Source organism: Sebastes umbrosus, chromosome 6 (genome assembly GCF_015220745.1).
Source record: "Sebastes umbrosus isolate fSebUmb1 chromosome 6, fSebUmb1.pri, whole genome shotgun sequence".
NCBI classification, from domain to species: domain Eukaryota; kingdom Metazoa; phylum Chordata; class Actinopteri; order Perciformes; family Sebastidae; genus Sebastes; species Sebastes umbrosus.
In genome coordinates, this window is record NC_051274.1 from 22,799,440 (window position 1) to 22,826,951 (window position 27,512).

Here is a 27,512-nt window from a genome sequence, read left to right on the forward strand (position 1 = left end):
AGATGAATATGAAAACAGCCTTAGTGTCAAACTATGCACATGCATCATTCTGCAGAGTGAAGGTAAATCATCCATGTGAAGTAACAATAAGCAAAACACATTTCTGAGTGGCGTGGGACTAGGAAACTAGAAGATTCAATTTTCTCTTAAGAAACTACTTAACCCTGCTAATCTGTGTGTCACATGTATATGGTGAGTATTGTAAAGCTTACATATCCCCTCAAATTGAGGATAACACAATGGTGCTCAAGTGCCTTTCTGTCACTGCAGTTGTGGCAGTCAAAGTGTCTCTTAATGGTAAATACATTTGTCTCTTGGATGCCAGACCGACTCGGCTGTGTGAAAACACTTCATTGAGCAGAGCCTGAGAGAGATGTCTTCATGTCTGTAATATAAATCCCCCCCTTGTTCTCAGGCTCTGTAATCTCTCCGTTTTTGGCTTAGGGCTGAAGAAACAGCTGGAAGCGCTCACATCAGCTGTCAAATTGTTGTCCTTTTTTTTTTAAACAGCACTTGTTTTTCTTTTCTACTAATCGCAATGATTCACAAAGCCACACTGTCTTATTCCCTTAAGGGTTTTCTAAAAAGCCTCAATTTGTTGTATAATCTACTAGAAGAGGAAATGTGATATTGCTTCAACAGATACTGTGAGTTTTTCATGAGCTAATTCTTGATAAAGCAAAGACTGTTTTGCTCCCACGTAAATACTAGTGAATAGTCAATATTTCAGCGGTGGACAACGTGAGACACAGCACATAAAGTCAAAATGCAATGTCGACTTTAGTCATATTCGTGCTTCAGTGTGATACCTTATTTTCAGAGGTCAAAATCTATACAATCTGGTCCAGCCTCTGAGTTACAACTGTATGAGGATATGTGTTTACAGGCTGAGTCTCCATAGACATGATTAAAGTCTAATGCGTTTCATCATTGAAGACTAGAGAAGTATTTATTTTAGAGCTGACCTCAAGTCACCAGTTCCCCCACGTGAAGAGGAAGTGAGCCAGAATACTGAAAACGTGTGACCTATGCTAGCTTTACGTTGACATATGAAACTTTAAGTCTTGACATTAAATTGAACCGTTTTCATAGAAATAATTCCATGAACTATTTTTAACTCATCAAAGTAGCCGTTTTGATTTTACGTTGTTATGTAATGACGCCGCACATTGGATTAAAAGATTACAGACCAGGGTTCAGAAGCCATCCCATGCCACTCCAGAGAGCGCATTATAGGCTTCCTTAAGAAGCTCAAAGTAACTTTATTGTGAGAGAGTTACCAAGGGTACGTGCCAGACAAGAGGCTCATCCTTCACGTGTAGGCCCGTTAAGGAAATGTTACATTTCTGGCGTGAATACAATATATTCATGTCATGAAATAGGAAAATGTTTCAGGGAGTTGTCTAAGAGCAGTGACTTTAAAATTGATTTCTGTTTTAGTGACTACATCATTAAATGTGTATTATTATGTCCTGTAACCACACTAACATGCAGTATTGTGGTGGTTTCAGATCACCGAATCAGAAAAGTGCCGTGAAGAAAAATAAATTCACTTGAAAAGGTCAGTACATTTATTCCAAGCTTGCATACAAACACACGTTTTCATCTGTCACACACTTTATTAAGATGTAGAAGACCTGAGCTTTTTTGTCTCTTGCTTCCACTTTAAAATAATTAACTCCATGAAATGATGCTCTATTATTTTGTAAAAACAGTATCTAAATTCATTATTTTTTAGATAACACATTTAAATGACAGAATGTATAATGCCCAACGTATTATTAACAATTTCCTGAGTAACATTATGTACAAATCATTTCTTTGCTGTGCACAGGTAACTCGGCACATGTGAGGTCTAAAAAAATATTGCAAGCAGCAATTCTGGTGTCCAATTAAAAGCCCATCAACCATGGTGCATTAAGCACCGGCAGACTGAGGACTTGAATACTAGTAAACAGTTTTTCTCTTGATCAGACGAAATGAAGAAGTTCCTTTTGTCTGTATCATCACTGCTGACATTATTCACATGCCACAGCCAAAAAGTTTGGAGTATTAAAAGTCTGTCAAAAAGACATAGTAATGGCATTCGGTATATGCTACGTGTTGCATATAGTGAAGATCGGATAACCTTTGAAAATAACAGTGTCTGATAAAACTCAAAATGGTGACTGAATTCATTTATAAAATGCTGTAAAATGGACTTTAATTTGCCCTAGTGGTCGTGTTTGAGGGATTGTAGGAAACACACATATAAGGAGAATTTTTATGCTGACTGAGCAGTTTTGATCTCAATCGGACAATGTATTATGACATGATTCACTTCCTGTTTTGGAAACTTTTCCAACGGCATTAATCCCACTGCAGAGTGGAAACAGAAACAACATTTATGAATCTTGCAATATTTGGGTGCTGACACATCTTCATTGCTTGGTCTTGTGAAAAGCAGCCACTGTCTCTTTGAGCATGTGGCGTAGAGGAGCAAAGCACATAGTTTGAAGATGTTTAACATCGCATTGCATCTTTTTGGTTAACTATAACATACATTTTTTTTGCTGAAGGCCATTGCTCACATGTACTGTATATACAGTATTTGCTATTGCTCTGGTTGTCTTGCAGTTAAATACCACGATCGCTTGTAAATAATTCACAATACACAGATTAGTAAAATCCTCACGAATGTACAGTGTTCATGAAATTAAATAATGTCATTGCAGGTGTTTGCGGTCGGTATAATTTCACATCCTCGTGAGACTTAATCTACCAATCCAAGAGGTAGGAGTCAGCCATGCTCAGACATGTCAACGTATATCTCCAAAACCAAAAAACATCTGGCTCTCTCATGTTCATCCCAAGCAAAAGTTCAAATCCATCAATGTGTTTTAATTGTCAATTACTCGTTTCCAAACTTGTTTTGCAAACCTTTAGTCTTCTGTTAAAGCAGGCCTCACTGTAATCACATGCTCATCCCTCATGCATGACTTTATCATAGTGAAATTTTCGGAGGAAAATAGAATAATGCCTCATTTTTTGCGCTTGGACCCCTTATGTTTCTTCTCTTGGTCCTTTTCCTTTTCCTGCTGCTTCTTCTCTCTCTTTTTCTCCTCCTTGGCCTCCTTGTACTTCCAGATGGGAGGCTCCAGGTAGCCCTTCTGCCTTTTCTTCTTTTTCTCTTTCTTTGGAGTGGGCTCACCAGATTTTGTTACTTCAATCTTTGGAATACAGCCTGATGGGAAGATGCTGTTCCTATGTCCCATGCTGCGGGGATTGAGGCTTGTCCTGCCACCTGATGGCATGCTTTCCCTGCGCTCTGAGTCCGTGCAGCAGGAGGTCAGAGATACGGAGGCGGGTGACGCAGGAGTCGGAGGAGTTGAGGTGGTGATGGATTCTTTACTGTGGGACACTGTGCTCTCCTCCAACTCCTTAATGCTGTGCTTTTCAAGCAGTTCAAGGACGGCAAACCGTCGCTTGCCAATCTCTGGGGGGCTGGTGGGACAGAGTGGACGGCAACCAGTGGCTATCAGGGGGCTGTGGATGCTTGTGGTCATCCGCACCATATGGTCCATGGCCCCATTGTCTTGGGGGTCTTGAGGGAAGCTGAAAGAAAGGCTGTCTTTTAAGCGCTGCCTCATCCTCTGACTGGCTGTTTTGGTGACGGTGGCCTTTGCTACCAGTTGATTCAGCTCAGGCCACTCAGGAATGTAGCTTTCACAGAACTGCTCAGCAACAGAGTGAGCCTGCAGGCGGCGTAGTCTGGTAAGAGTCCCAAAACTTCCTGTCCTAAGGACCCACTCCTTTAGACCTTTCCCTTGGACCAGGTCCATTGCATTCACATCTGCACCTGGGGGAGAAAATAGCAGAACACAGTAAAAACAAGGACACAAGTTGATAATCATTGGATGCTGAGGGACGTGAGGAAATCAATTGCTCCTTCAGTAAAATGACCCCACCATGTGGTCACTTTTGGAGCACAATTCATTGAGTAGATTTATAGCGTAACACTTCCAGAAGTAAATCAGGCCGTTTCACAGCATGGTGAAATAGGATATAGATTGCAGTTAGGTGAAAACGATGTACTAAAATCAGGCCAGAGTTCTGCAGATTTGCTCTAAAGCTATCTGGTTGTAATAATTCAGTTTACGTCATCGGAGGAGGATGTGTCTATTTTAAAGGCTATGACAATTAATGAATAAACCAAGAACACCAGACATATATATTTCCATTAAACACATCATGTCAAGTTTTCCACCTCTGACATAATTGAACTTTGAATACAACATGGTTCGAATTTATAAAGTGCTATCCTAAATGTGTCCCTGTGAAGTTTATTCAGGACTAATTCCTGCAGCCTAGATAAAGACCAGATTAGTTCACAGGTCAGATGTCACGATTTACATGTGTATAACATTTATAGTTTTCCTGGGAAAGTTCATGAATTGTACACAATAGTTGTCATCCTTACATCCTAACTGTGCATTTTGTTTTCTCCTAAACCATTAGATATGTACCATGGGTGAGGGTCTGCACCAATTTAAGAATCTGGGCTGACTGCCTCTGAGTAAATCTATTGTCCATGTGCAGTGTTTCCTGCAGGATTTTGTGAGACTGTGGTGGGTGGACCTCGCACCCTCTAAGGAGACCGTCCCCCTTGGTGCACTCATGTTCTTCTATGGTATATAAAACATTATGTAGTGCCCTCTAGGGTTTCCATTCCAGTGGAGAAATGTGATGAAGTAGTCTCTAGGGTGGCCATACAGTGGAGAAAACGTGATGAAGTGCCCTCTAGGGTGGCCATCCAGTGGAGAAAACGTGATGAAGTGCCCTTTAGGGTGGCCTTCCAGTGGAGAAAACGTGATGAAGTGCCCTCTAGGGTGGCCTTCCAGTGGAGAAAACGTGATGAAGTGCCCTCTAGGGTGGCCATCCAGTGGAGAAAACGTGATGAAGTGCCCTCTAGGGTGGCCATCCAGTGGAGAAAACGTGATGAAGTGCCCTCTAGGGTGGCCTTCCAGTAGAGAAAACATGATAAAGTGGCCTTAAAATTGAGAAGATGCGATGCAGTGCCATATAGGCTGCCCTACATGCTAGAAAACCTTCTGAGCTCCACCGCATGCAGCTGGTGCCCTGTTTACTTTTTTCACCCCTGCCCCTGAGACAGTCTGAGTTCGCCACTGGGAAACACGGACGTGTGCACGCACACCAGATGTTCCTCCTGTCTGAATTAAGAAATACTGCAAAGCTTATAGGAGGTCTTATGTACCATGCACTTACCATGCATTATCAGGGCGGACACACACTCCTCTCGGCCCTGCAGGCCTGCCTTGATGAGGGCTGTGAAGCCACGGGGATCCCTGATTTCGGTGTCCACACCAGAATAGTAGTTAAGGATGTAGTTTAGAATAGTGATGAAACCTGGATTGAAAAAAACAACAACCGTATGTTAATATGGTTGACTTGAGACTAGATGTGGAGGTTATGGGCTGTATAGACATACCTGCCTGGGCAGCAATCATGAGGGCAGTGTTGCCATCATTGTCTTGGTGGTTAATGTCTATTAATGGACATATGTGCAGCATGGTGACAATGTCTACGAATCCCTTGCTCACAGACAGCATCAGTCCATTCTGAGGGGAAGAAAGGTAGAAAGAAATTCATGAAGCTATTGAATCTTTTTCATTATAGAAACAGATTTCTCGCTTTGTGTCAAAGTCACTTGTCATGTGTGATTAAAAAGGAGATTGACATCCATCTCACCCTGCCATTGATGTCCAGCTCCATGGCCTCATCTTTAGTGACGACTCTCTCCAGGATCTTTTGCAGGGACGTGGGGTCGTTCCTAAAGCAGGCCTCATACAATGTTTTAGCCGGCTCTGGGTACTTTTCATCCCTTTCATAGTCAGGAAGCACTGAGTCCTCAGAAAGCAGACTCTCTGTGTCAGAGTCATCCAGGAGGATCTCCGAATCATTAGATGGGCCGTCGCCCAGGTGGGGGTCATAACTTGCAGCGGCCATTGGACCCCCTTCTGGCTGGGATCACACTTGGGTGTCAGGTCTGCTCCGCACCACCCACATCTTAAATAGGCAAACATTAATTGTTGTTATCGTTGACACAAAATTAACCTATTTCATTTTCTAGATCCCACCCCAAGGCATGTGACATTCATGATTTAACACCATCAAACTGTGTGCCTATCAGCAGACATAAGAGGCAAACCCAGGATTACTGTTTCATTTATATAACTTTAATGCTATGTTTTACCTGCTAGTGGTAGGAGAATTGCCCTATTCGTCACTAAACAAACGCTGTGCTCGGCAGGGCAACCACATGTCTTGCTCATGCCCAGGACAAGATGATCTCCAAAGGCCCCTCCCAGCAGATTATTTAGGACCAGGAGGACCCAGGGCCCAGGACAACTGACCCGGTGTTCCCCCCTTGTCGGCGGTCCTGGTGCTCGGTAAGATTTTGAACTGACATCTTTCATGTTCTTATTCAGGTACTGGGAAAAATGTGCTCATTCTAACGTGAAGGGTGTTGGTGATTGCAAAAATATTTACCATTACAACAGCATTTTGTTTAGTGCCATCTATAGGGTAGGATTGTGTACAATGTCTTCTCCTCAAAAAAAGCATCTTACATTAATTCAAATATGACTGCTAGACTAAAAACAAAACACTGGCAGCTTTTGAAGTTAGCGTGTTAAATAGATCTGATAACCTGTAAGGGCCTCGTGTATAAGGCCCGGTGCCTAAAGAGGATGACCTCACCTCTGCCCTCCTGTTATAGCAGCTGATCCGTAAGTCTATGACTTACGAGATGCGTAAGCTGACTGTGCAGCATGCTTTTTCGCCAATGTTTGTTCACTAGCACAGCCCATTATAGAACAGAAGAAGAGCGTGAGTAGTCATGACTCTGAGAGTAATATTTTCGCTATTATATACTTTAAGATAATCGATACTCAGAAATGTGTAAAAAAACATGCAAGACATGCATATAATACAGTAAATGGTCAAGCAACACTGTACATCTGCAGAAGCTCAGTCTGTGAAAGCCATGTGAATGAAGTAGGAGGATTGTACTGGGTTGAGAAAGGCCATATGGTGCCGGAAGCAATGGGAGGCCAGGCTAGTGACAGTATCTGTCATGGTGTCTAAACCGTGTCACACTGCTCTACAGTACAAGCACACTGGGGTGTCCTGTGATTTTCTGGTAAAAATTAAACTAATTGTTTGTATGAAGTATATTTTGAAACCAGTGATGACACTGTTTTATCAAGGCTCAGGCTTTAGGATGGGATAGCCATTCTTAATGTTTTGAAGGAGCTGCAGACGAGTGTGAGAAAGAGCTCGACTGCTCTCCAGTGAGGGATTCAGTGGTCAAGCTGCCGTGGCCCTGCCTGCATCACTACACCATATCCATACTAGTAGGCAGGCACACATTCACACAGACCGCACGGAAGCAGCTTTGCACCGGCCGACAATTTATTAAAGTAATAGCATCTTTTGGATGAGCTCTCGTTAAACGTCAGATAGAACTGCTCAACTCGTTTAATCCCACAAACATATGTTCCTATTTCAGCATTGTGCCATGCAGAAGAAGGAAGATTACTATCACACAAACTTTTTCTCTCTCTTCCTTCTTCTGCACAAACATAGAAAGCTCTTATTTTAACTCTGTTATTGTGGTCTACACTTCCTGCTGAGCAACACCTTGCAATCTGATCAAGCCTCTTCCTCTGACTCTTAAATATGAGCCGTATAGTGAAGATGGAACAAATAATTATGCAACAAGTTGTGCAAAAGCAAAGTGAAAAAAATCTTAGAACAAATAGTACAGTCTCACCCTAAAACAATCCAGCCACAGGTTAGTCCTCTTCTCTTTTTGAACTTGCTCTCGGTGGTTAAACCATCCTCATATATTGGACTTCCCTCCTTCCTGTTGACTCTTGGTAGAAACTGGTAAAGTTTCCCAAACTGACTCCAGCTGAATGCCTTTCCCCTCCCTCCATCTCTCCTACTGGCCAGTTAGGTTGCCTCATCAGCCGGCAATCCGTCCAGGTCCCAACATAGACTCTGCTGTCCTAAGTCAGGCAACATGCTCTCTCCCTCTCATCCTGATTATAGAAGATTTAAGGATTAAGAGAAAGAAACAGGCAGCAGCCAATCTTGCTCCCCTTACAGTCTGTTGAGTTAGTCTGCTCGCTCTTTCTCACTCGTCTCCACAGCTCTCTCCGGATCTGTCCATCCACAGCTCTCTGCTGCCCGTCTGTTGTGTCACTGAAAACCCTCTCTAACTGTCCAAATAAGTCCTGTGACTGAATCATGGAGGCTATGGCTCCTGAATCTGCTGTGCTGCCGAGGACCCCCTGCCTGAATAATTTCAGTGTGTCTGTGTGATTGGAGACTGCCTCTTGGGCCTGTTTTCCCATGGAAATCCATTTGCTGGGACAACAAACTAACCCTGCTGTTACTCTAAGCCAGGGGGCCTTGCTAGTAATTATTCCCATGACAGGGACGACACACACAGACATGCATGGAAACACATGGGCATCTGTGATGCGTGCACACAAATGTTCAAATACAAGACGCTGTGCACTGCACACAAACAAATCTCATAGTACACCCACACAGATGCTGTCAAAGTTGGAAGCAACTGATCTGCAAAACCTGCACGCTTAAGGCATCTAAGAAAACACAGCAGACTAGGGTGGGTGGGGGGTGGGAAAAAAAGAAAGAAATAGATACAGCATAGTATTGCGATATTTTGCGTGGCAATATTGTATCAATACACGGACGTCAAGTATCGATCTTTTTGTTATATAAAAGATCTGCTGAGCCGTCTTAACAATCCAACAACCCGCCGGCTCCGGACGCTAATCTGTCTTTCAGAGGTTGTAGCGGGCTCAGTCTCGGCTAGAGTGACGGTACTGGTGTCATATAAAACCTAAGGAATCCATTGGTACCATGTCATGTTAGCTTGTCGGGAAGAACGCTAAATAACTCTTCAAAGTTACGGTCAATTTTGACGAGAAAAAACTGGCTAGGCCATGTAATGGCAATTTTCATATCTGCAGTTTAACACTGTACCTTTAGATAATCTCAGGGCCTCACATGTTCAACTTCGTCACCATAGGACAGTGACCTGACCTTTTAGTTCTCTGTAACTGCAAACAACAGATTACTGAAATACTTGTTATGTCTTGTGATGCTCTGTTGTCTGCTGTGTGCTGACGCATTGATACACTTTCTATCCTTCTCTTCCTTTCTTCTTTGCACTTATCTTCGTGTTATGCTTTAAATGTATAAATACTGACTACTCTTTGTATTCGGGGCTCACTTGCCACAGTCCACAACAGGTGGCTGTGCTCGTGAGTCCATCTGCTTTAGTTATTAATGTATGCCTTTTTATTAAATTCACTGAAAGACAAGTTGTTACGTTGGTTTGTGTCTTGTTTTAACAGAAACTGCCACCACAGCCATTTTCAAAGGGCTCCCTTGACCTCTGACCTCAAGATATGTGAATGAAAACTCTGAGATGAACTGAGTGAAAGCGGTATCTTATTAGATAAAACAGATGTTGACAAACTGCATGATTTGCAGTTGAAAAAAAGTAATATATTGCAATATTATCTTATTGCAATACTCAGCATATCGCGAAATGTTTAAAATTACAATAAGATTGTGTCGTGGCTTAAGTGTCTTGATAATATATCGTGGGGCCTCTGGTGATTCCCACCCCTACAGCAGACTTACGTTTTCTCGCTGGTTCAGTACCCACATTTTCATCTATAGTTAACTTGTCTTCTTAACCTGGTAACTCTGTTTTGCGTTCGAATATCCCAAATAATCTTCTATTCCAATTATAAGAAAACATTAAGATGGTTGAATTCACTTTTTTTTTACTAGTTTCACATCGATTCAAGCACTCTGCCGGAACTGTGACCCTGACCCTTTTGTTTTGATGGCCGAATGTGGACAGGAATATCGTGTCAACAAGTTTATTCATAGCATCACAGACTTAATCACGTGGTATTAAAAGGTGCATGTAAATAGATTAACCCTGATAGTGAATTGGAGTAGGGCCAATCTGAGACTTTATGCATGTTAAATGTAGCCTGCCTTATGCAACAGCTCTTCTGTTAGAGGGATGTACACTGCCCCCTTCTGATCAAACTGGGTACTGCCGCGCTTGGACATGAGCCTTGTTTATGTGGTTCATCAAGATACTCAGACATAGCCATAAAATTCATCCTCACTGTAGGTTACAGCTGCTGTCTATATCACCTCCAAATATATCCACAGGCACATCTTGTTTGCTCTGATCTTATATGTCTCCACTTTGCACTTTGAGTGGAACATACCATTAACAAGTTATCAAATGCTTCGTGCCAGCAGCACTATTAACGAGCAAAATTATTTCAGTATCAGATGTCCACCACCGTAGAGCCCCGTCTCGACTGAGAAAAGCCACTGTGACAAATTGGACACTCAAAAGCATTTTGATCCGGAGAATTACGGTTGCTGATCTGCTCTGAAGAGTTAACCAACAGAGACATGTTGTTGATAGCAGCCATCCGAAGCAGGGACACAACTCCAACAACATAATCTCTCTAAATCCCATCAAATGCCCCGACCAATTACTTATCGGCTGTGAACCATCAGATCAGACCTGTAGCGTCACACTAACCTGACCCATTACTCAAAAGGTGCTATGTTTAGACACGAGAGCCTTAGGTGGGTCTTGACTTCTTACCGATATGAAACACAGGAAGAGGAAGAAAGGGCATGCTCGGGGGTGAGGATTTATATCTTGTGAAAGGCCCAAAAAAGAAATGAAGTTGATAAAAGCAGAGGAAAGGGAAGTCTGTTTGGCACAACAGGGCGGGGTATGTGTGTTTTCCTTTATCCTGTTAAGATATACAAGAATGATCCAACAGTTTTACCAGACGAGGGCAGCACAGCACACTTCAACAGCAGCAGTTTGTGTTGGTCTCAAATGAAAATCCAACAGAATCTTTTGACAAATGATCACCAATCTGATGTATGAGTTTAAGAACATTTTGTTCCGATTCCCACCTCCTCATACTCACACTTTCCTTTTAAGGTTATTTTCCTCCTATTCTGCTAATTCCTCACAGAGTCATTCACTCATCACTGCAAAAGACAGTCCAACCTCTCCCCAGACACCAGAGTACCCAGCAGAGGTCAGTAGTAGAGCAACTTGGAAAGAAGCTTGGGAAGCAACGAACTAAGTTTAGCCAGCTTAGTGACTGATTCTAAAGACAGCCATGTGCTCAGCTAATATTAGACAGTTGGCAGTCTCTCCAGGACCAGTCTTACAAGCACTTTGCTCAGAGTCTGAGAGCATCTGCTATATTATTTCAAGCGATGTGGTTAAAAGAGAGAACCCCCCTCTACGCTACTTGTTCTAAAGCGTCTAAAAGCCTGCAGGGATCAGATGAATGAACGGAAGCAGGGAGGAAATGGAGCTAAACGTGTTCATGTAAGGCAAAGGAGGAGATTCTGGGTGATTTGGCAGAAATTATTGCAATGGGAAGTGGACTTTTGTGGGGTTTGTGCTTTGGACTCAAGGGTGGGTGAATAAGAAGGCACGAGCAATACATACTGCACACTAAGGAAATTCATTGTTTAGAGTACTCTAAAGCTTTTCCTTAGCCACAATTAAACTTATGGGCAAGGTTAGGGTTATGTAAGGTCAAGGGAACATTAAGATGTGTGGACCACAGCTCCTTCAATATAATATCTCACTCTCTGTGATCCTAATAAGTGCATATATGAAAATATTTTCTAAATAAAGTAGAATGTAGCCCACACAGATAGATGATAGAGCCCCCAAATGAGGGGACTGATATTGTTGTCTGTAAGGGGATATTCAGCATTTATGGGAATTTTTTATTTTTATTTCTAAGCTTAACAAAGAAATATATATAAAACCTAATCAGGTATTGTGATTTTTTTTTTATATTTCTTGTAGTTTTATTGACTTTTAGCTGCCCTGGTTAAGAGAAAGCAATTATGATGTGTCCACAGTCGGTCTTGACCTTGTGCTAATGGCTGGTGTGAGTGATGTGGAAACTTTGACCATAAAGTGCTTTGTGAAAGCAATCATTGCTTCTTCCAAACTCCAGGCTCAGTGTTTCCTCATGCTCTCACATCTTCACCTCTGCCAGTAATTTCTCTGAGGTTTTCACTGCTGCTAATGACTACTCAGCCCTGATAAAGATGGAAGGTAGCCTACAAGTCATGTGAACACATTTCTCCTTAATATTTTGGATGAGAAGTAGCTACACACTCCCCTGCACTGAATGCACCCAACTCATTTGAGCCTTCAAACAGAGACATGCTGAACACACACAGAATATATAACCTCCCACAAGAGGAGGAGGAGTTGTCAATTTTCAGTTAACACACCTGAAGCAGTTCGAAACACACCTGTTTCATCATGTAGCATGTGAAACATTCAAAATGCCTTTTCTAATATTGGACAAAAAATAGCAAACACTCACAACAAAACACTGCAGCATAATCTTCTAAATTGCAGACATGATTAAAATATGTTTTAAAAATATAAAGGTAAAAAAGACACATTAAGGACATGAGACACAGCAGAATGACCTGAAAAAACACAGGCTAAACTGGGTGCAAATCTTTCATAAATTACATTATCATTATGTTATCATATCATCCTTTGTCAACAAATGATGCTACTACAGAACATCAGAGGGCTACGGTAATGGATGCTAAGAGTCCAAAGTATGAATCAAGAAATATTCACTTTGGCTCTTTTTTAATCCATATTTTATCTTTAATTTTAAATACCATGCAACCATTAACATGTACTAGCTTATTTCCTGCTTACCTGCTAAAAGGTGTTAAAATGTGGGTTTTGTTGATGATGTTATTTACATGTAAAAAAAAAAAATCTCTTGCGATAATATGTATGTTGGCAAAACATTTAGAAGCCTTAAGCAACAACACATTGGTAGCAGCAGACACAATGATGTGAATTATCCAGTGACGAGTCATTTTTTATAAATGTTCTCTTTGTATTTCTGCCTCATGGTTTTGTGGTATTTCAAATTAAAGATGAAATATGGGTAAATAATAAAATAAACTCTGCAAAAAGGGAATATTACTGGAATCATACTTTGGACTCTTAACAGTCCGCTCCATTACTGTATCTCTCTGATGTTCTGTGGTAGCGTCCTTTGTTGACAATGATTATGTTATTTATGACAATTTGCACCCCATGTTTTTTCAGGTCATTCTGCTTTGGCTTAGATTTGTCATTGTATCTGGACAGTGTATTCCAATATGTTGCTAGTTTAAAAAAGAAATCAGAAATGAAGGAAGATATATTTTTTAATTTATAACAATGTGAAATTTGAACATTATTTAGGTGGAGGCTTCAAATAAGCCCAGTTGGGTTTTCTGCCTCTTCTGCTCTGTATATTATTTACTATTTTTGTTGTGTTTTTGTATTTGTTTGTGCAAATAAACTTTAACTTATTGAACATGTTTTACACCATACTAAACAGGTGTTTTTTCTGGTCATTCTGTTGTGTCATGTCCTTAATGTGTTTGTTTTACCTTACATCAATTTTATATATATATATATTTTCATCATGTCTGGACATTGAAAAGATTATACTGCAATGTTTTGTTGTGTTTCTCTCCAATATTGTGTTACTTTTTGTCCAATATTAAGAAAGGCATTTCGACTGTTTCACATGATACTAAACAGGTGTGTTTCGAACTGCTTCAGGTGTGTTAATTGAAAGTTGACAACCCCTCCTCCTCCTCCTGTGGGAGGTTATATATTCTCTGTGTGTCCAGCTTGCCTCTGTTTGACTGAAAGCTCAAGGGAACTGGGTGTATGCAGTGGAGAGAAGTGTGTAGATGCTTTTCATCCAAAATATGAGGGAGTGATGTCTTTACATGACTTGTGGGGCTCGCTTTCATCGTTTGGGAGTATACTCTCAAAAAAAGTGACCAATGAGTAATGAGAAATAACACAATAATATGGTGGAAAAGACACAGAATAATTAAAGCAAGTATCAAATGAAGACACTGATGTGGCAACCTTTATGCTGCGTAGGATCTCATAGAGGCTCTCTTGGAGGAAGTTCAAGCACCCTTGGCCTAGACTGTGCATGACCAAAACAGTACAGTGTGAGGATCTCAGGCTGCACTTGGGCTGAGATGAAGTTAAAGACATAGGTTGTCCACAAATATTCCTACAGCAACATTTTGGACTGTCTGTAATCTGGAAATACTCAACTGCCTCAGACAGTTGTACAAGGATTTACAGAATTTATAGACGAAAAAGCATGGATTATAGTTTCCATGTGATTTATGTGACAAATACTTTCTAAGTCTACTGATTTGCTGCAAACATATCTGTTTTGACAGGCTTAAAAATTAGCATAAATCCTTGATTTAAAAACTGGGTTGGACAGGTATTTCACTCCCATTTAAACTCTAAATCCAGTGGCAAATTTATTAGTAAAAATGTTCCCTTAATATTATGTAATGTCATCCCGAATTTGCATTGCAGATATATTATAGTAAGTGGAAAATGTTATATCCCTGTGGCCTTGGCCAATATATACGACCCCAATCACAGCGCTGATCACTTCATATCTTCCTTTTTGGCCATTTTACCCAACCTTAATACTCACCAACTGATTCTAGGTGGCTTTTTTAATCTTGTTCTTAATAATTTATCTCTCAATAAATGACACACTGGATGTGCACGCTCTGGGAAGCGCTTAAGACATACATTTGCGGGGGAGATTATGTCTCAAAGGCATTAGCCACACAAGTGCGGACTGAGCACCGTAAAACTCTGACAGATTCTCGAACTCTAATCCCTGGATTGTACATAGTGTACCTCCAAAGTGAATTCAACCTCCTTACTACCTCAGAGACGACTAATTTGATGACACAAGCTAATCAACGGTTCTATAAGCATGGCGAAAAAGCAGGCAAATTCCTTGCACACTAAATTAAGAAATTAGCCGCTTCTAGATTAATCACAAAGATTCGTACGAATTCAAGTCTTTTTATGCTTATCTGTATTCTACAGAATCAGCTGGCGCCATACTCCCAGGACTATGGCTTGGGAAAGCGCCCCATGAATAGGAAAGAGTTTTTACAGAGCCAAGTCAGAGGGTGGAATGGAATTACCCCCATTTAAAACTCTACTATTGGGCATGCAATTAACGCGCACTCTCCTTTTGGCTCGGAGGTCAGATGCCTGCTTGGCTCCTTATGGAAAAAAACTGTTGTTCCCCATCTTCTTCATCGGCCTTACTGTTTTCGGCTATGCCCACTGCACACTCGTATTCTACAAACAGTCCTATAGTTTCACACTCACTGAAAATTTTGTCCTCAATAAGAAAACATTTTGGTTGGCATTCTCTTCAGGCTCCTTTAGTCGCAAATCATTCATTTGCCCCGTCTCTCTCAGATGCGATGTTTCAGATGTGCCACAGAAAAGGCATTCGCTCCTTTGTATTGATGGTATGTTTTTATCTTTTAAACTGTTACAGACTAAATTTGATCTGCCCCACACACATTTCTTCAGATATTTACAGTTAGGTAACTTTGTCAAACCAACCACCACCCCAATGGAATCAATATTTCTGTCAAATCTGTTGAATCACTTCCATTATGACACACTTTCATATTCAAATTGCACCATCTCCTTAGATTATCTAAAAACAGCCTATGTGAACGATCTAAGAATAGGTATCACAGAAGAACTATGGACAGAGGCCCAGACACTGGTGCATTCCTCCTCAGTTTGTGCCAGACATGGGCTTTTGCAGTTTAAAGTATTACACAGATTACACTTATCAAAGAAAAAGATCTGCAAAAGTATCCAAATATGACTCCTGCTTGCAACCGTTGTAGTCAGTCACCAGCTTTGTTAGCACATATGTTTTGGCACTGTCCAAAACTGACCACATCATTGGCAAAACATTTTTCAATCGCTATACATCATGGAAAGACCTGTTGATCCTGATCCATTGGAGTCAGAGGCTCTGATTTTGTGCTAACCACTTTTCAATACTTGATAACATTTGTAACCCTGTTAGCATGCAGACTAATATTAATAAACCGGAAGCAAGCAAAGGCTCCAACCTACTCTGCCCTTATAAAAGACGTAATGCAGCACCTGCATCTGGAAAAACAAATCTCACTGAGGGAATGAAGATAAATTCTACCAGATCTGGCAACCCTTTATCGACCACTTCAAAAACAGTGTACTAATCGTTCCCACAAAACATTGATTTGTTGGGGTTAGGGTTAATCCTAACCATAACAACAATCTTAATACCTGTAAAAACGTCTTCCTATTTGTGTTTCACTCTGAAAACCCCAATAAAAAGAGTTACGAAAATAGACCCTACCAAGATCGGATTAGGATCAATAAAATGATAATTTCAGACCTGTCTGCATTTAGTAGCAGACTGAAATATCTCAACTGTTGGATGGATTGGCATGACATTTTGTTCAGGCATTCATGGTCTCTAGCGGATAAATCCCACTGACTTTTGGTGATAAGCTACCCTATAGCACCACCATGAAGTTGACAATTGTGGTTTTGAGTGAAATATTTTGACAGATATTCATGTTCCCCTTAGGATGAATTTTAATGTCCTTGGTGATCCCCTGACTTTTCAGTTAAGGTCAAAATTGAAATTTGGTCAATACTTTGGTTTATGACCAAATACGTGCAAAGCTAATGATACTCCCATCAGCCTCAGCTGTACTTTGTGTCTAGTGCTAATCAGCAAATGTTATCATGCTAACATGCTAAACTAAGATGGTGAACATGGTAAAAATTTTACCTGTTTAACATCAGCATGTTGGAACTTAAAGCTGAAGTAGACGAGATTGGAGAAAATATGATTAAAAAAAACTATTTTTTATAAAATGGTCTCTATATCGTGACAGTAGTACATGAAACTGGTAACCTGAAAAAAATCATGTGCCTTTGTGTCCTCCGGTGATCCTAACGGCATCTGCAAGATTTCACACACTAGTGGAAAACAAGCAGTCAGAGCTGATCTGAGGTCTCGCTGACCATCTGCTGTCTATGAGGGCCGGCTGTCAATCACTCGCGAACTCCGACCAAACGGTCAAACTAGGCAGCGCTGATCAAATATGAATCAAAATTATGTTACGTTAATGCTTATTTCTCGCCTCAAATGTTTTCAGAATCATCTTGTAGTGCACGGTTTAGCTGTAAAATGAGAGTATGTGACGCGTCAGCCTTTGTGAAATCTGTTGAAGGAATGCAAAGTTTTGGTCACATCCACAGCCAATAGGAACGCTCTCTTAATGAAATGACCTGTGACAGAGCCATGAGGAGGTGCAGAAGTCTAGTTTTCTCTCAGAACACTTGAATTACAATATGCTGAAAGGTTATGGAATTTTTGCCCAATGATGCCAAAAATATACTGCGTACTGCCACTTTAATGCCTTATTGGCTGTGTATTGTTTTAAACTGATTGCAGCTGTGTGCAGAACTCTTGTCCAAACAAAATTCCCCCTTGGGACAAAGTATATATTATCTTGTCTTATTTAGCTCAAAGCACCATTCTGCCTAAGCACGGCCTCTTAGAGCTGCTAACATGGCTGTAGACATCTTGTCTTGCCTCCTCCTCTTCCTCTTCTTTTTACTCTTGTTCATAACTGTGCAGTCACATTGTGCATATCAATAATAGAAATTGCCAAGTTACATATTCCCATTTGTCTCATATTTGTGAATGTACCGGTATTCACACAATTACTGTGCTTTGTGATGCGATAAGTCAAAATGTGAAACTTTCAGTGCAGGCAGTGTGATTTACATGTTTCTCTTGGAGGAACACTTTATGAAATACAGCGGGGAAACTTCTCAATAACTCTAACGATCATAGACATTGACATTAGGATAACATGATCATTAGGGGTAAGTTATTGTAACGTGACCGGTTTATATGAACACAGATTCATTCTGTTTGATCATGTATGGCGTGTGTGTTTCCATGATGCAGGCCCTGCACATGGCCTGCAGGATCAATCTGTCAATCTAAGCAATGTTGCAAACCTTCCATTTTTAATGACATAATCTAAAGCCACAAACAAACACTGCTAGTTTGACTAATCAGTACTTCAGCAGTTAAAAAAGTTGTGTAAAAAATGTGTGTGTGCAAAATCGGTGACAGTCTCTTAAATAGTTGAGCTTCATGGGCTGTGTATTCATACCTTATTTGGGGCTGCCCTGCTGCTCAAGAGTTCACACAATCCATGTGTCACTGCCTGAGACTTGGGCAAAGATGAAGAGACTGTAGGGTGCCAGGATAGTTCAAAGAAAGACCAGAAGAAAGAGATATAGAAAAGATTGAGATAGTTTGAGATTGGGGGAAAAAAAATCCAGGTAGTGAAAGACGAGGAGGGAAAAATGAAAGAAGAGAGAATGATGGAAGGAGGAGAGGTCTTGGGAAGGGGGGTGGTGATCCTCTATAGCCAATGAAGAAGAAGAAAGGAGGATTTCAGGGAGGGTGGTGTGGCTCACTCTTGAAGTCACCGTTTCAGCATTCAGACAGAAGGACAGGAGAAGACCAACCTCCACAGAGAAATACTTCCACACTGTCAAGACTCCTCATTTAGAGGGATGGCAAAGAAGAGGACAGCTTCCTCTGCTCAAGAAGGCCCAAGAAAATCTTTGATCTGATTTTCCAGGGGAAGCCTATATTGAGAGCACAAGGTGGATATTTTTATTGGACTAATCCAGAGTTAGAGACACCTCCAACCAGCTCACCTGTGTCTGAATTGGGGGAGGTGAGATAAGGGCAAGGAGGGAAGAGCTCTGAAGCTCCTGTCCAGACAGAAACATGCCCCCCTCTTCCAGGATCAATTATTCATATGCATGAGGTTTCCTGTGTGTCAGGCTAGAACAAGGCGGGCTGCGGAGGCTCGGCTCCAAACTGGGGCACAGTACGCCGTGAGACAAGAGCTGAAGGAGCAGAAAACAGGGGGACAAGAGAGAGACAGGACCCAGAGAGACAAAGGGTCCCAACAGCAGAGGAGAATAACTTGAGGACCGTTTTCTGTTTGCCGTTTGGGGGAGAATGAAGGCTCTGCAGAAGAATCAGGGACGCACTGACCAGATGTTGGGAGCCATGGCTGACATGCTTACTTCCGTGGCCATGCCCAATCAACAGTGGGTGAGTTGTAGATCAGTCTGTGTATTTACTGGGTGTTTATATGAAAGCATAATGCCACAAAGTCAAAAAAGAAAGCACATATGGAGGTGTTTTTCAGGGCTTGCGGAGTATGACGTCCAGCTTGTCTCTATATCTTGCTCATAAACCTAAAATGGTCAAGCCAGGCATGCAGAGAGAGGAGAGAGAGAGAGAGGGATGGAAGGATTGCTTGTCTCTGTTCAGTGCTTTGGAGGAATCTTGGATGATTCAGAGGAACAGAGTAGTGGTGATTAAACCATCTGACTATAAACAAACTCATGCAGGTCTAGTGCCCCACTGCAATCCAGCAAATTCATTCTAGCTTCCTATCTGACATTAAAACAGAAAAGGGTCTGCATTACAGGTGATCAGTTTTCCTGAAGTATAATGTGTTTTACTCTCATCATCCTCTTCAAATGCAGATCTACGAAACCAATATGGTGTCTGACATACACAAGTTGCATTTAATGAACTTGATTGAACTATAGCATGTACATTTCAAACATACAGAGGTCAGAGAAGTGTTGCAAAAAAGATCCAAATGGGTTTCTCTTTGAAACTCTGCTTTCTCTTTAAAAAATGTTTATCTCGATAAATCATTTCCTTCCTGGTGGAGAGTGGTAAAAAACACAGCAGCGATTATAATCTGCCTCCATCCCTGCAGAGGACTGATAACTGCCTCCTATTACCTCTGGTGCTGCTGGGTTTTTAAACAGATTGAAACTGCTGTCTGAGAAGCAGTTCTTATCCAAGCTCTGTGGCAGAAGTTGGACCTCAGCGATTCCTATTGCATTCTTGCTCCGTGTGTAATGGAGAAAAAAGGATGAAAAAGATGCAGGGAATCGTGGAAAAACACAGCCACTGGTATAATGTTTTGTGGTTATGTGACTATAAGCACCCTGTACAATCTTACCATCACTTCCTCCTTGAGAGCACAGCTCCACCGCTGACAAAGGCATCTCTGTGTGTGTGTGTCTAGGTCTCAGAGGGGGGTGAGGCGGACCTCCCATCAAGCGAGGAGGAGAAGGGGCCTGTGCAGGGCCAGTGGGAGCCAGAGGGGCTGGAGTGGGAGCACCAGGTCACTACGACAGAAAACCCAGAGCGGGGAGAAAGAACAGGTAAGACCTGAAAGTGCTGCACCGAGCGTGACAGACCATTTTGTGACCCGAGCCCACAATGCTAGTCCAAACATTGTCCCTCACCAAACCAGTCAGCTTAGAGACTCACCGAAACACAAACTTCCAGACTTTGATTCTTTGTGTTAGACGTCTCAGATTTCTGTGCAGTGGCATCTGAAACAGCCTGCTCAGCCACTCGATCACTTTCATGAAAAACTCCTTGCTGCAGTCTGTGTTGCTGTTGGCACATGATGATTTCTTGATTCAAGATTCATGACATAAATAAACAATCTTGAATCTATAACTTGCCATGTGAGCCGCTGCTCAGACCTTCAGTTTCAGCTCAGCCTGCTCTTGCATGTTAGCCACATGTGAATTCAGGATAAAAACAGGCCCAAAGAGTCCCATCTGCCATATCTGATGGTGGTCATTAGGCAGTAATAACTTCAGGGAACGTATCAGATTGGAGTCATCTGAGTGTTGGTAGTTAACTCTTATTAAACTCCACCCTGTGTATCCTCTATTAGCGCTGATAGCAGTAAATTGCTTTGCTGTAATGTACCATACATAAGTATGTTTGAGAGAGAGAGTTCTTGTGTGTATACACATGCAACACTTTCCAGATGGGGCAAGAAAACATGTTCGGCTGAACTCCCTTCCCCTTCTGCCTCGACGCTGTTGGTTGCCCTTCTTTGGATTTTGCTGTGAAAGGGTTGCGTGCATCGCCATTTTCCTTGAGTGGAATGGAACAAAAGGATCTTTGTAGCTGGATCTGGGTTTGGGTTAGAGGGAGTGTGTGTGTGTGTGTATATATGGGGGGTTTGGTAGCGAGTACCATGTGGCTGGACCACTAACTGTTGTGCAGAAGAGTACATGGCGTACAGAAGGGGTGTGAGTGAGGCCAGAGGAAGCTGTCAGCGATGCTTATCTGTAATGGTCTTACTTGGATGGGGTGTGCTGTTGAGGTTATATGGCAAATATTATTTTAGTGTACAACTCAGCGCTCAGAAAAAGCAAAATAAGTCAATGAATTATTCAGGGCCATGTGGAAGGATGATGACCGAAAGGGAATTGTTTATTCCATTCCCAGACAAGCTCCTTTGTTCAATTGTTTTTGCATAGCCCAATTTCCTCCGGATGGGAAATTGGATGGAAAAATCAATCAAACACAAGACAGAAAAACATCTGAATGACAACAACAAGATACAGACGTTGTCGTATAGCCTAGGGTCGAGCTGGACGAGAAGTATTTTTTCAATTTAACATCTCCCAGTATAATCAAACCATGACAAAAAGGTTTCATTGTCTAAATGAACAGATTTCATTTTAAAAGTTTTTGAAAATAATAGTTTTACAAATGACTTTTTCATATGCAGTTCAATGCAAAAAATCTTTAGTAAATATCATATTGTATCAATATGAATCATTGATAGTTATTGCAATGTTATTTCTCCTTCATCATCAACCTGTAGCTCTGAGATTGCAGTGCAGAGGACATCAAATATAATCCTATGATTGATTTAATTTACATTATGGTTATTAAAGTCTATCCTCAAACATGTAGAACATGTGCGACATGTGATTACATTTAGCTACGGTTTGACTGGCAGAGGTCACAGTGTTGTTTCCATCCCTTGCTGTGTCAGTGGGAGAGAAGGGAAAAGAGGAGAGGCCCCTGCTTTCTTTAAAGACGTGGTTCACGGGGCCATAAGGGCCATCTGTTATATGTTAGACACAACATGCCTGCTAGTGGCTTCCCAGGAATCACAGGACAGTGCCAGCCTCCACGAATTTAGATCCTTTCCCCCCCCATTTCTCAATTCCAGCTTACTTTGCTCTCCCCCCGCCCTTGTGGTGAATCTTAAAACAGTTTGGCTTTAGATTTTCCTCTGATCACCTTCTCCCTTTTGTTCCCCAATCCGTATGTACTGTATATCTTCTTTTATTTTTCCTCAAAGCAATGTCTTTAGCTGTGGTATTTTAAATCAGGCTCCCCCTCAAAGTACACAGAGCTGCTGATCATATTTCTCTGAACTCTGTCTCTTGGCTCCTCAGACTCCCAGCAGCCCTATAGTTCATACACTCACCCTCCCCAGACAATATTATGTGTCTACAGTCTCTGTTTCGTAACACCGATCAGTGATGGATGACCATGTGTGTCCAAACTCTCTCTGTTTTTTACGATGTTGTCGTTTTCAAGGTAAAATGCACGAAGCCACATCAACAGGAAACCGCACTGATCCAGAAAAAATAACAGTATTGTATTTGACCCATAACCGCAGACACACAGACACACACACACACACACACACACACACACGGACACACACACACACACACACACACGTCTCTATTTAACTTTGAATGAGCTCATTTGCGCACAACACATGCTTATTATTAGTGGAGGAAAAGTTATGCCAATGAATTGTGTTATTTATAGAAAACATGATACAGTATTCTGTTAGAAACAATGAACATTTATGAGAACATAATATGAGGAACACTTACATAATACACTCTGTACACCTTGTTTTTCTACAAATAAAATCCTGAAATATTGGATTTGAGTCTTTAAGTGCCTAAAAAGTCGTAAGCCCCTTTTTCTGTCTCCTGAGTAAAAGCGATGTCTATGAAAACACACTTATGTTTGGAAGGCCTATGTACTCAATTTGGCACTCGGCACCTCACTGGGGCGCAAATTAAAGGGCATCATTCACCATATTCATGAGTAGATGCGAGGTCAACTATGTGAATGCATGTCCTTGTCCATATCGGGTTTCGTTAGAGGCTGGGAGACTGTGCCATCCAAGGAAGAGTGCTGATCCCAGAGGACCCTGGGACTGAACTGTATGTGTGTGACCTTAAATGGGCAGAGATCAACCTGAAGCTGCATCATGTTGTGTTGTCATGATTATAATTATATTATAAAGAGCTACCTGCGTAAATGTTTCCTATGTGTATGAGGGCCCATCCCGGCCTAACGGGAAAGTGTATAAATAGCACAACATTACAACAACATTCCATGTGTCATGAAGATGCATTTTAGGCTTTTCATAAAGTACATAAAATAAGTTAAATAGGTAAGGAAACACCATAACATAAGTACGGAAAACACGTCACGAACGTCAGTAAAAAACAAGTGACAAATGTCACTAAAGTGACTTACAAAACAACACCGATCTTCTGCTTGAAAGTCGTGTTTTGTTGGACCCATCCACCTCCTCACCCGCCTGCCCGCCATAGGTGCTTTTTATTCTTCGTCACTAGCTCTGAGCGTAGCATATTTACACGGATGCATTTACTTTACAGTCAGTATAGACTACATGGCGTACAAATGATATAGCAAGAGCAAGAAAGGCGTTCTTATCGCATGCTAAATGCCTTGCCCATTATCGTGGCCTTTTCCTGTAAACAGGTTTGAGTGCCTTTAAATTGTTAGACATGACCATGTTGTCATACGTATTTGAAAAACTCCTCCAAAGACTGTCTGTGTTCCTGTGTGGTTTCAAGATAGTTTCATATTCCATATCTGTTTTGCAAATGATGTTGTAAACATTGTAAACAGATCAGTCCTGATTCTGTTATCTGCACCTTTTGACCTATAGATCCGAACCTGAAATGTCTTCTTGTGAAACAATGACCATCAGCCTTGCGTATATGTGGACTTCTTTCCACATGGATTCATTTTGCCTTGAATGTTGATCAAGTTCATAAGTTTGCTGCTAAGCCGGCAACAACTGACTTTTTGGCAACTTGGCAGGGGAAGCAAGCTGTGAACGCAACAACAGTTGCTTATTTACACATCCAGCAGTTGCGGCGCAACGTTATCATTCATTTGGAGTTGTTTGGCAGATTAAATCCAATGTCCACTCTGTTTTAGCCCTGTTCCTGGTCCCTACCAACTCTTGAGGAAATATCTAGCTCTTTAGCTGCTTGCCTAACCCTGTCTGTCTGCTGCTTGGTGCAGAGCAGGTGGGCTTTTTAGAGCTCTTTCGCTGAAAACAGCTGCCTGTTATGCTGTGCCCTAAAACGACACTATGAGAGCGGTAACAGACATGAGCTGAACCTCGCTGTAAAGCTGAGAGAAACTGCAGAATTGAGTGATAATTCTCTGCAGGTTCATCACTACGAGCGACCCCTGTCATTGATGCTGCTTTAAGTGAGGACCATAAGTCTATCATAAGCAAAGCCTTATGTGGCCTACCCTGGTAGTATGACTGTCTGGTGAAGCAGTACCAAAAAACCCTGAAACATGTGAATCATGTTCTTTCTACATGAATAATTGGGTTAAAATAAAGTGTAGAAGTTCATGCTGTGTTTCAGCGAAGTGGGTCAGGCAGGGCTAGCTAGCTGGAAGGCATTGGTTTAGCCAGCACACACCACACAGGTCACTGCTCTGCAGCACAGCTGGCATTTAGACCACAGACTGACCGGGAAGTAAGGAGGCAGATGGAGACACATAAACACTGTCTCACAGGTGCACATATGTGCACACATACATGTATCCACACACATTAATATGCTCCCAAATGTGCCACGTACACTCACAACAAAAATCGGGAATACTGATTTGCAATTATATCAGTTTATATAGAGATGGAAGGATTTGCAACATAATTCAGACCGTAGAAACACAATCCCTAAATCTCTTTTTCCGGCAGAAAATCTCTTTCCCTTGCCTGCAAAACCTCTGGTCTCAGTAATTATTAATCAAAGATGAAGCAGCAGTGTCTACTCCATGTGTGGTCCCTGGATTTGCTTGTGTTTAATTAACATTTTCTCCTTTGGGTGGCGTTTTAGCTCAGGCCTAAGCCTTGAACACAGTCAGAAGCAGTCCCAGAGTCTCAGTGCTAGCATTGCTGCTTCTAGAGCAAGGTTCACAGAGAGATAAAGGGAGGGAGGGAGGCTGTGGGTCAGGTAGAGGAGGAACACTCTGACAAGTGCTATCACTGTGGTTTGCTGGAAAAAGAGGAGCTGGATGGGGAAAAGATTGGTAATGAGTATGTGTTTGTGTGAATGACGTACAAAGTGTGTCTCGATGTGTATGCTCGTAATTGTGCGTGGTACGTGAGTATCATGGATATTTTGAGAAACAAGTCTCCTCGTGTGCATGGTGTGCCTCCCTTCTGTGTAGTGCAGAGCTCCTGCTGCACTGCATGCTGAGGTATAACAGTGGGAGGTACTGAGTGGTACTAATGGTAAAGTGCAGACACAAATTCATGCACACAAACACACAGCAAGCCAGCTGCCTGTCTCCCTGGTGCATGCCAGCGGTGTAGTTTAGTCTAATTGGACAAAAACAGCAGCTCTCTGCAGACCGGCAGAACAGGACAGTAACTCTGTGACTTCTGCTCCGTGATGGGACTTCAGCCAAAAGCCAAATACTTCCCCCTCACACCGGCTTGTCCAGAATGCCAGTTTGCCTTAATTGGCGCTCAGCTGAGAGATGACGGGAAGAAGAAAAAGAGAGAGGAACTAAGGGAGAAAAAGCGAAGGAGAGGGAGGAAGGAAAATCTTAAGTGAGCATATTTTGGCAGGATTTCAGCTGGCTGATGGGGTGAGGAGAGGCTAATGTCAGTGGGGGGTTGGGGAACACACTGCGAATAAGCAACTGCATATCAGCTGAACTGAGACTTGCTGTAGCTATTAGTATGCATGCTTATGTAATATCAATTCTGTGTATCTGTCTGTTCCTCCTGCAGTTTAAGTGCGTGCGCATCAATACTGTACATTATGAACGAGTTTTCTCCAGCAGGGTGTATTGTGTTTGCAATATCTGTATTCCAGGAATGTCATTTTGTGCATTTATATGAGCTGATTTACATTCATAAATCATACTCGAGATTCCTCTCCGAACACGCCTCCTAAATGGGACTGACTGTCTCCCACACAGAGTGGAAAGACGATACATTCCCCTCCGTTTGGCTGAACACACACATCCATCTACTAGCGTGCTTATCTTTTAGACAAGCCTTTAAATCCAATCCAGTGTGAACGTACACGTGTGGATTTTATTCATCCTTTATATCACTGTAGCAGTCCAGGTCTCTATCTCCACGTCTGCACAGGCATACGTGTGCGGATGAATCATCTTTAGTGTGTCTCGTGTGGGAGATGGAGAGAGAGAAGGAAAGAGTGAGGGAGCAAAGCAGAGATAAAAGGAGAGATGAATGGGTGTTAATGCACGCCTCACCTCACATCCCCCGCTCCCCTCTTCAAGCCAGGGAAGGAACATTTTTTCCATATTTTTGTTAACACTCAGGGCTTCGTACATGTCTCCTGGGCCAATTTTGGTGTTCACGTGTTCATTCCATATTGAAACAGTAATACTGTAGATGTTGAACGTCAGGGCTGATGCACAGAAATAAGACTCTCAGTCACAAAAAGCAGTATTCAATATGCCAACCACATGTCAGATTTTGCCATTTTGTGTATTATAATAATGCCAGAGTGTTCACCTGTGAAATATTTTATATTCCAAATGTGTGTTGCTGTTATTGGAGACTAACATTGATCAATGAAAGAATAAAACAAAAAATGTTCATGTTTGTGGTGTGTTGAAGCAGCACTGCTGCCAAGTGAGTGAACCAACCTATCAACCTTATGCAACAAGTACAAATGCCCCCTACTGGGTGCCTTGTAGAAACACACTTTGGCATCCTTAAAACTTAAGAGCACATGAAAAGATTCCCTTGAATCCTTCATGAATTTTGAATGCATCTCAAGAGCAGTGTATTCTTCATTATCTCCCCGCTGTGTAGTCGGTGTTTGTGTAGAACAGCGCAGGCAGCGTTCGCTCAATTTGCAATGCTTTGCCCTCGGATTCTTGTCTCGGTGTCTACGTTTTGTCTTGTTTCTTTTAAACTCTCTGTTCTGCTGTCAAATCCGTTGTTTCTCAACCCCCTTTGAATTGCGCTCCTATGCCTAGACAATGTTTGGCAGCCATATCGGCATCAGACAAGTGGAGACATTCAGCAGCAGCGTTCAATACTCCTCTGGTGAATTGCCCCTTCGATCACAGTCGCTTAGAGCAGCGGTCCCCAACCCCCGGGCCGCGGACCGGTACCGGTCCGTGGGTCATTTGGTACCGGGCCGCACAGAAAGAATAAATAACTTACATTATTTCCGTTTTATTTATTAT

General features: G+C 41.9%; 2 protein-coding genes and 1 long non-coding RNA gene across 5 annotated transcripts in view; 1 reads left to right on the forward strand and 2 right to left on the reverse strand.

Annotated features, from left to right (window-relative positions):
* The window catches only part of LOC119490573, an 839,978-nt gene that overhangs the window by 119,577 nt on the left and 692,889 nt on the right, over positions 1-27,512 (reverse strand). Inside the window, exon 2 of the long non-coding RNA XR_005207436.1 lies at positions 15,569-15,578. This is a non-coding gene — a long non-coding RNA (uncharacterized LOC119490573). The remainder of the gene's footprint in view (positions 1-15,568; positions 15,579-27,512) is intronic.
* Positions 1,560-8,081, reverse strand: ankrd33aa (ankyrin repeat domain 33Aa). 2 transcript variants are annotated; one of them, XM_037774046.1, is made up of 5 exons: positions 7,835-8,081; positions 5,749-6,066; positions 5,489-5,618; positions 5,266-5,406; positions 1,560-3,838 (listed from the first exon to the last, which is right to left on the reverse strand). In XM_037774046.1, exons 2-5 carry the CDS (start codon positions 6,004-6,006, stop codon positions 3,021-3,023), a joined length of 1,347 nt encoding a protein of 448 aa, XP_037629974.1. In that variant the 5' UTR covers positions 6,007-6,066; positions 7,835-8,081; the 3' UTR covers positions 1,560-3,020. The 2 variants fall into 2 exon arrangements, with proteins under 2 accessions (XP_037629974.1, XP_037629975.1); XM_037774047.1 differs by lacking the exon at positions 7,835-8,081 and having other exon boundaries at positions 5,749-7,821.
* arhgef25a (Rho guanine nucleotide exchange factor (GEF) 25a) overlaps positions 18,581-27,512 on the forward strand; it is a 48,455-nt gene continuing 39,523 nt past the window's right edge. The window contains exons 1-2 of one of the 2 annotated variants that reach the window (XM_037774032.1): positions 18,581-19,235; positions 20,233-20,371. In XM_037774032.1, the coding sequence (XP_037629960.1) occupies positions 19,140-19,235; positions 20,233-20,371 (235 nt within the window). In that variant the 5' untranslated portion in view covers positions 18,581-19,139. The remainder of the gene's footprint in view (positions 19,236-20,232; positions 20,372-27,512) is intronic. The other variant, XM_037774031.1, reaches the window with a different exon arrangement.